At 54.8% G+C, this 8,649-nt stretch overlaps 2 protein-coding genes across 5 annotated transcripts; one reads left to right on the plus strand and one right to left on the minus strand.

Annotated features, from left to right (window-relative positions):
- Positions 1-75: 75 nt before the first annotated feature.
- Positions 76-4,388, plus strand: ZFPL1 (zinc finger protein like 1). Of its 2 annotated transcripts, none has more exons than XM_058689596.1 (8): positions 76-214; positions 550-659; positions 952-1,063; positions 2,452-2,645; positions 2,754-2,826; positions 2,900-3,046; positions 3,303-3,426; positions 3,934-4,388. In XM_058689596.1, the coding sequence occupies exons 2-8, from the start codon at positions 558-560 to the stop codon at positions 4,118-4,120; spliced, it is 939 nt and encodes a 312-aa protein (XP_058545579.1). In that variant the 5' UTR covers positions 76-214; positions 550-557; the 3' UTR covers positions 4,121-4,388. The 2 variants fall into 2 exon arrangements, with proteins under 2 accessions (XP_058545579.1, XP_058545578.1); XM_058689595.1 differs by having other exon boundaries at positions 81-231.
- TMEM262 (transmembrane protein 262) lies at positions 4,307-5,173 on the minus strand. Of its 3 annotated transcripts, none has more exons than XM_058689599.1 (3): positions 4,826-5,173; positions 4,651-4,718; positions 4,307-4,511 (listed from the first exon to the last, which is right to left on the minus strand). In XM_058689599.1, exons 1-3 carry the CDS (start codon positions 4,997-4,999, stop codon positions 4,307-4,309), a joined length of 447 nt encoding a protein of 148 aa, XP_058545582.1. In that variant the 5' UTR covers positions 5,000-5,173. The 3 variants fall into 3 exon arrangements, with proteins under 3 accessions (XP_058545582.1, XP_058545581.1, XP_058545580.1); XM_058689598.1 differs by having other exon boundaries at positions 4,359-4,511; positions 4,619-4,718; positions 4,838-5,172; XM_058689597.1 differs by having other exon boundaries at positions 4,359-4,511; positions 4,619-4,718; positions 4,826-5,170.
- Between the last annotated feature and the right edge of the window lie 3,476 nt (positions 5,174-8,649).

Below are 8,649 nucleotides of genomic sequence, written 5' to 3' on the forward strand. Positions count from 1 at the left end.
TCTTCAGCCGTCTTCACGTCTAGCGTCAGCAGGGGCGGAGCCAGTGGCACGCTAGCGTCATCAGAGCGCGCCGCACCCGGAAGAGACGTGGCAGCGGAGGGATAATCAGAGCGGTCCGGGGTAGAGAGCGCAGAGCTCGGCTGAGCGCGGTGTCTGTCCTTCCGCGCCTCGGGCCAGCTCTCGCGCCTGTCGGGACCGGTGTGGCGGTCGTTCGGTAACACGAAGAGCGGGGTCTGTATTGAACGTGGGGGCGGGGCTTGGAGGGGGTGGGGCTCAGGCGGAGCCCCCCTGGGGGCGGGGCTGCTGGTATCGGAGAGACGCTGATGGAGGGACGTGGCGGGGGGCGGGATCCAGGAGGAATGGGGGGTCAGTAGAGGCGGGATTTGTTCAGGGGGCGTGGCCAGGGATGTAGCGGGGCAGTGGGCAGGAATTGGGGGTTGGGGCGATAATGAGAGGTGTCTAGAGGAGTTCAGAGTGGAAACCATCTGGGCTTGTGAGTTCGTAGTGGCGGACAACAGAATTCTCTGTTAACTCAGACTCCTTTCTCAGGGTCGAATATGGGACTTTGCAAGTGCCCCAAGAGGAAGGTGACCAATCTGTTTTGCTTCGAACACCGGGTCAACGTCTGCGAGCACTGCCTGGTAGCCAATCACGCCAAGGTGCGTCCTTCATGGGAGCGGCTGAGCAGGGCACTGGGTGGGCAGGCAGTATTGGTTTTCTCCAAATCTCTGAAGGGCCTGGGCTGGAATGGAAGCTCCAGGAGGGGAGGAACTTGGTTTATTTTGTTCTCGGCTCTATCCCCAGCCCTTAAGACAGACTCTAGCACACTGTGGGCTCAATAAATGTTTATTGATTGGACAAAAGAAAGGATGATTCTCCTTTGTGATGAGAGACCAGCAGCTGGGCCTTGAGAAGATGGGCCCCAGTTGTGACCTCTTTCTTCCTCTGCAGTGCATCGTCCAGTCCTATCTGCAGTGGCTCCAAGATAGCGACTACAATCCAAATTGCCGACTGTGCAACATACCCTTGGCCAACCGGGAGACGACCCGCCTCGTCTGTTATGGTGAGGCCTGAGCACCTTGGGAGGGATCAGGACAGGCCCAGCTTGGTGACCAGTTTCCAGGGACTCTCTAAGCAGCAGGGCAATGGAAACCACCCCCTCCCAAGCTTGGGAGGCTGGAGCCCAAAATTCTAGCCCTGCTACATTATTTACCTGCTATGCGAGCTCAGACAAGTCATTTTCCCTTTGTAGATCTCAGTGTTTTGCCCTAAAAATTAAAGCTCCTAGGTTTTTTTTTTGTTTCTCGTTTTTTAAGTTTATTCATTCTGAGAGAGAGAGAGCGCGCGAGAGTGGGGAAGCGACGGAGAGGGAGAGGAGAATCCCAGGCGGGCTTCACACTGATGTCCCCCAGTTCGGGGCTCGAACTCACGAACCCGTGAGGTCATGATCTGAGCCAGGGTCAAGAGCTGGACGCTTAACCGACTGAGCCACCCAGGCGCCCCTAAAGCTCTTAGTTGCTTACCTGCCCGTTTTGAGGATTGAAGGAGAGTCGGTCAAGCTTGTGGTTATCATCATGACTGTGGGCAGTAGCTGGCTGGACCAACAGTGAGCTGAAGGGAGAGAGGAAGGGAGTTTCCCACAGTAAATCAGCAAAAAGAAGTCAGCAGTCACATGTGTCGTGACCTTGACCTGACTGCGGTGTAGGAGTCTTAGTTCCACTTTTTTGAAGGAGCGAGTGCAAGAGAGCTCTGTGTATGTATTTCTCGGTGTGTGTGTGTGTGTATCTATATCCATGAATTTAACGTGGGTTATGTTTTTACATGTGTTAACGGGTTCCTTAGTACTTGGGGACGAGTAAACGGGTAAATCGTGTGAACATACGAACACAGGTGCGTTGTGGGGTGGCAGGAGTATGTGTGGGTGACAGTGCTTGAATTTTAGCAAACGTGAATGTTTAGATGTGTACGCGTGCGAGTTAGTGTGCCCACGAGTATAGATACAGGGGACGGTACTTGTGTTTGACTGTAAGTGTACAAGCGCGCGTACATTTGTGTCCGTGGGTGTGTACATGCATCCCTGTGCCTGTGTGTGTTTAGGAACTTTTTCTGGAACTGTTCTTGATTAGCTGTTAGCCCGAGGATCTGGTGTTCAGTGCAGGTTCAGAGAGGACTCACTTTAAGGGTTGCTGGCATCTTCCCACCCTGGTGGGCTTCTCCCTCCTAGTGGGCTGGGGATCTTGGTAGCATCTACCTTGACTGGGTCAGTGGTGACCAAGAAGGCTCAAGTCTTAGGGAGCACTGCTGAAATGGACCTAAGTGAGGACAGGAAGGCTGCAGGCTTAGGTGTATGTGCGCCTATGTCCCTAGAGCAGGCTGGGGGCTGTTGCTGGGCTAGGGGTCCTAAGTGTCTTCTTCCTCTTGTCTCTCCTCCCCTATCTCATGGGCCCTAAGACCTCTTCCACTGGGCTTGCCTCAACGAACGTGCCGCCCAGCTACCCCGGAACACAGCGCCTGCTGGCTACCAGTGCCCCAGCTGCAGTGGCCCCATCTTCCCCCCGACCAACCTGGCTGGCCCTGTGGCTTCTGCACTGAGAGAGAAGCTGGCCACGGTCAACTGGGCCCGAGCAGGACTGGGCCTTCCTCTGGTGAGAATCTGTCTGTCTGTCTGACCATCTGCCCTGGGTGCCACCTGGGCCAGATGGGTGGGGAGGGACATAATTAGGCAGGCCGATGACACACGCTCCTTCCTCCAGATCGATGAAGTGGTGAGCCCGGAACCCGAGCCCGTCAACACCTCTGACTTCTCCGACTGGTCTAGTTTTAATGGTAAGCGGTGGCCCGCACTGCCTTTGGGGGCCCTCGCCTCCCCACTCTGCTGACAGCTCTCTTCTTGCCATAGCCAGTGGTGCCCCTGAACGAGAGGAGGTTGCCAGTGCTTCCGCCGCCCCAGCCTTCTACAGCCAAGTCCCCCGGCCCCCCGCTTCCCCGAGCCGGCCCGAGCAGCACACGGTGATCCACATGGGCAGCCCTGAGCCCTTGACTCACGGTGAGCCGGGGCACTGTCCAGTCTAGAGGAGGATAGAAAGGGAGTGGGCTGGCTTGTAAGGAGCTCAGGGTTCCAGAGTCCCCCCCCCCCCCGGGGGGGGCCCTCCCCTCTCACTCTTACATGGCCATCACCTCCCCACGATTCTGAGACATTCTGTCAGGCTGAGAGGGCAAGGAGCTCCTGCCCTCCCCACCCCCCACCCTGCTGCAGGCCAGTTTCTCTGAGCCTGTGGATACCCGTGGCTCTGCCCCTGCAGCCTCAGCCCCGAGGAAGGTGTATGACACGCGGGACGATGACCGCTCACCAGGCTTCCACGGGGATTGTGATGATGACAAGTACCGTCGCCGGCCTGCCCTGGGCTGGCTGGCCCAGCTGCTCAGGTACACAGGGTCAGGTGGGGCAGCATGGCAGGAAGGGGGAGGGGAGGAAGTGAGAGCCAGAGGCCCTGGGCGTGATGGTTTCATGACAAAAGGGGCCTGTTCTGGGCAGTGACACCTCGTGTTGGGCTGTGCCGGGAGGCCGCAGCTTGGCAGTAGGAGTCTTGGGTCTGCTGTACTCGTGGGCTGTTTCCTTGCCCGTTAGGTATCTGGGGCTTGAACTTGGGCTCTTTGAGGCCCCTTCCTGCTCTGGCACCACCTGACCTTAGTGACTCTACCATGCCTGACACATTCCAGTTTCCAGAACAAGTTGTTGCCTCAGCTGGTTTGTGCTGCACAGTCACCTGTGTAATGGGCAGGTGCAGGGTTGACCCTGCACACATGAAGAAACAAAGCTCAGGAATGGTGGCCCTAGGGCCAGAAGACAAGTGTCGTGACTGGGGTTCCTCTCCGGGCTGAGGGGCCGTCAGGGATTGGGAACCTGACCTGACTTTCCCCTCGTCCCCCTAGGAGCCGGGCTGGGTCTCGTAAGCGGCCGCTGACCCTGCTCCAGCGGGCAGGGCTGCTGCTGCTCCTGGGGCTTCTGGGCTTCCTGGCTCTCCTTGCCCTCATGTCTCGCCTGGGCCGAGCTGCAGCTGACAGCGATCCCAACTTGGACCCGCTCATGAACCCTCACATCCGTGTGGGACCCTCCTGAGCCCTTGCTTGGAGCTGGGCCAGCCTAGGACCTGGGGGCCTGAGGTGGGGAGGTCTGGGGGCTTTTTTTCCTCCGCTCCTCTCCTTCAAGCTTGAGACACTAAGATCCCAGGCCCGGCCAAGTCCACTAGAGTGGCTGCTGGCTGGGCTTGGGGCCCCTGCAGTTCACACGTTTGTCTTGACCTGCTTACCCTGGGTCTCCAGCCTCCCACCCTCCTCCCCACGAAGGAGATGACAGGTGGAAATAAATGACAGACTTTATTAAAACACCGAAGCCTCCTTTTCCTTCCCCCTTCTCGGCCCGGTCCTCTGGCCTCAGTGACTCTCCTCCCGGTATTGGATGGCCAGAAACTCCAGAGACAGGCGGTTGAAGAACATGGCTCCATTTAGCACTGGGCAGAGGAGAGAGCCCCCATCAGCATTCCCTGCCTGCTCTTTGCCAGGTCTCAGGGATCCAAAGCGCCCCCTCCCCCTTAGCCCAGCCCCCACCCCCACTCACTCAGGATGGTCAGGGAAAAGCAACGAAGAAACTTGTTATCGGTCATCTCAGCGTAGAGTGACCCCATGGCGGCCCAGCAGATGCCGATCACCTGGGAGAACTGTAGGCCCCATCCGGTGGGAGAGTGGCCCCCTGAGACAACAGCGGGGTTTCCATCAGCCCCTGGACCTCCCCCGACCACGCCCTTGAGCCCCGGCCCCGGTCTACCATCAGGACAACCGTGTAGTGGAAGCTCATGCGGTCGTAGTGGTGGGTGACACAGAAGTTGTGCACGTCGCTGGCAAAGACACTCAGGTGTACGAGGAAGAGCATCAGTGAGGCCACAGTGAGCATCATGCCTTCTGGAAAGAAGAGCACAGCCAGCCGGTCCCGCCACCGCATCCTGGCGGCAGCGGAGACTCCAGTCAGACGCGGAGTTGAGCAAGCCGACGCTGTCCAGGAGAAGCAGCTGGCCCTTCTCTTTCTAGAGTGCACGGTTTGGAATAGCGGTGGGGTTCCAGGGCCACAAGGACATTGGAGGGGACAAGATTCTAGAATCCAGGCTGGTTCCAGCCAATAGAGGAGTGGTTCATGAGGGGCCAGGGGAGCTCCCAAGTTAAGGGAGGTTGGAGGGTGACAGGTGCAGGCTAGCAGGAGCCTGTTGGCTTCATCGGGTTGATGAAGGGACAGCGTCCCGTATCATCTTGCCCGCACAGCGTGTACGCTTCCGCGTACCTTCTCGCTGAGTCCCCTCGACAGTGCCACAGAGGAGGCAGTGTGGGTACTTGTACAGAGCCGGGGCTCGGAACGGCGGAAGGGCATGTCGCAGGTCCACGGCAAGTCTTCGGCCAACAAGAGAGTAGGCTCCAGAAGGGTAGCTGGAGGGCATTCCCAGGTGAGGAGGCCTGGGCTGAATTGCAAGCCCCAAGTATCTGCTCTATCCCCTAATGGGGAGGAACGAAGGGAAGGGAAGAGGTGAAAGAGTGTCCATAACTGTTCCGGCACCTTCCCCGGGCCTTCCGTAGGTCCAGAGAGCACCCGGCTCTTCCATCGTCTTCTTCAGGGGCCTGATGCTGACCAGCTTGCCCTTCTCTGCCACCTTCAAGCACGCAGCACTTTCACCCCCATCATCTCTGTCCTTTCCCGGAGTCCCAGGTGAGACTCGTGGCATAAATCCTGTTTTGTGCACAAGTTCGAGGTAGAGAGAGGGAGTGCCGGCTCAAGTGCTCACGGCCATGAGTGAAGGAGTCAGTACTGAGACTAAGATCCAGTACTGAGACTAAGTGGGCAGGGACACTTCCACGCAAGAAGAAAACATTTTCTCCATACGTGTAAGAGGTGAAAACTCCAGGACTCTCAACCACAGAACCCAGAAAAACGGGCAGAAATGGTGTGGAGGGACATGAACACTCCCAAGAACTAAAGTAGAAGGACAACATGAACTTGGCCACCCTCATGCCTCCTTCCTGTCTCTCTGCCCCAGAAGTAAGGTTCAGGGTCTGGCCAAGACCCAAAGTCTCCTGCCACACCATGCTTGCTGCCCAGTGTCCTTAATCACAACCGTCCCTGAGACCCCCGTTCTGACACATCACAGGGGTGACACCCAGGGCCCAGCCGTGGGCCCACTGCTGAAACAATAGTTTGCATCTCGGTTCTCTGGTGAATACACACGAGCTTTTATGCATTAGGGTTTCTGGCTCCGTGTCATTAAAATTTTTTTTTAATGTTTATTTTTGGGAGGGCGAGCGAGCACGTACTAGTAGGGGAGGGGCGGGGTGGGGAGAGGATCTGAAGCAGGCTTTTCACTGACAGCGGCAAGCCTGACGTGGGGCTCGAACTCATGAACCACGAGATCGTGACCTGGGCCGAAGCCAGCTGCTCAACTGACTGAGCCACCCAGGCGTCCCTGGCTCAGTGCCATTGAAGGAAGTATCCAAGTAGTGTGTGAACTTGTTCTTGTAAAAGATTTGCATGATGGGTGCCTGGGTGGCTCAGTCAGTTAAGCGTCTGACTCTTGGTTTCAGCTCAAGTCATGATCTCATGGTTCGTGAGTTTGAGCCCTGCTTCCAGTAAAAACAAGCCCCACTTCAGATGAGCCCCACTTTCTCTCTCTCTCTCTCTCTCCTCTCTGCCCCTCGCTCACTTGCACCCTCTCTCTCTCAAACAAACAAACAAACAAAAAACCAGATTTGCATGATACACAAGCATACAGAGGAAAAGGCAAGAGCCTTCCACCTCCTATGTACCTAACAGGTAACCCCCTCGATAGTTTGGTGAGTGAGTATCTTTTGGGTCCCTTCTTCAAGAATAATTTTTTTTCATGTTTATTTATTTTTGAGAGGGAGAAAAGACAGAGTGCGAGTAGCGGAGGGGCAGAGAGAGAGAGAGAGAGAGAGCACAGAATACGAAGCAGGCTCCAGGCTCCGAGCTGTCTGCACAGAGCCCGATGCGGGGCTCGAACTCACAAACCGTGAGATCATGACCTGAGCTGAAGTCAGACGCGTAGCCACCTGAGCCACCCAGGCGCCCCTTTTGGGTCCCTTCTTGATGTAACTACATGTGCGTACATGTGCATATACATGCACAATTTAAAAAATATGTAGAGAATCACAGCATATGTATTGTCAGAGTATAATCTTCAAAATGTTAAAAGTCCGATGCTAGATCTGGAATGAACATGTAACCAAGCTGTATTAACCCATCAGTGAGGGGTTCCCCCTCAGTAAGGTGGTAATACGTCTTGGGGAGCTGGATTTTTTTTTTTTTTCAACGTTTTTTATTTATTTTTGGGACAGAGAGAGACAGAGCATGAACGGGGGAGGGGCAGAGAGAGAGGGAGACACAGAATCGGAAACAGGCTCCAGGCTCCGAGCTGTCAGCACAGAGCCCGACGCGGGGCTCGAACTCACGGACCGCGAGATCGTGACCTGGCTGAAGTCGGCCGCTTAACCGACTGCGCCACCCAGGCGCCCCGGGGAGCTGGATATTGATAGGCATTTAAAGAGGAGTGTTAGAGGGGCGCCTGGGTGGCGCAGTCGGTTAAGCGTCCGACTTCAGCCAGGTCATGATCTCGCGGTCCGTGAGTTCGAGCCCCTCATCAGGCTCTGGGCTGATGGCTCGGAGCCTGGAGCCTGTTTCCGATTCTATGTCTCCCTCTCTCTCTGCCCCTCCCCCGTTCATGCTCTGTCTCTCTCTGTCCCAAAAATAAATAAAAAAACGTTGAAAAAAAAAAAATTAAAGAGGAGTGTTAGAGTATGATTCTAGGTTAGACACAAAACTGGTTCATGCCCTATAGGGCGATAAGAAATACAACTTTGGAAGTTATTTTTTCTACTGGATATAAATGTTTTGTATCTGCACAATATCTACTTGTAATATCTGCCTCTGAACACTTAGTGGTAAATAGCAAAATCAAATGTTCATCCCTGTGGGTATTTAAATAGTCCTTGGATGGCTATGGCACTGGGAGGACATGTTGCATTTTGGGTCTTATTTCCAAATTTCGGGTAATTTTTCTCATCAGTGTTCTGCAACCTATTTTTTTTAAGTTTATAGACTTCTTGGAGTAGATCTAAATCTTTATACTCTTTTCTTCATTTTCTTAAGATTATAGCTTCATAGGCCGACACTGTATTTTTTAAAATATTTTTTAAATGTTTGTTTATTTTTGAGAGAGAGAGGGAAGGAGAGCGGGGGAGGAACAGAGAGAGAGGGAGACACAGAATCCGAAGCAGGCTCCAGGCTCTAAGCTCGGCACAGAGCCCCACGTGGGGCTGGGACTCACAGACCACGAGATCATGACCTGAGCCAAAGTCAGACGCTTAACCCACTGAGCCACCCAGGTGCCCCTGACACTGTGTTTTTTTAAACAGCCTCTGAACATCCTTCTGAATATAGATTTCAGGGGTCAGCAAACTTCTTTGAAAGGACCAGATGGTAAACGTTTTAGGTTTTGCCAGCCATATAGCCTCTGATGCAACTACTCAACTCTGCTGTTGTCGTGCAAAAGTGGGCATAAATAAAATGTAAACAAGTGGTCATGGCTGGTGTTG

This window comes from Neofelis nebulosa, chromosome 10, assembly GCF_028018385.1.
Source record: "Neofelis nebulosa isolate mNeoNeb1 chromosome 10, mNeoNeb1.pri, whole genome shotgun sequence".
In the NCBI taxonomy this organism is placed as follows: Eukaryota; Metazoa; Chordata; class Mammalia; order Carnivora; family Felidae; genus Neofelis; species Neofelis nebulosa.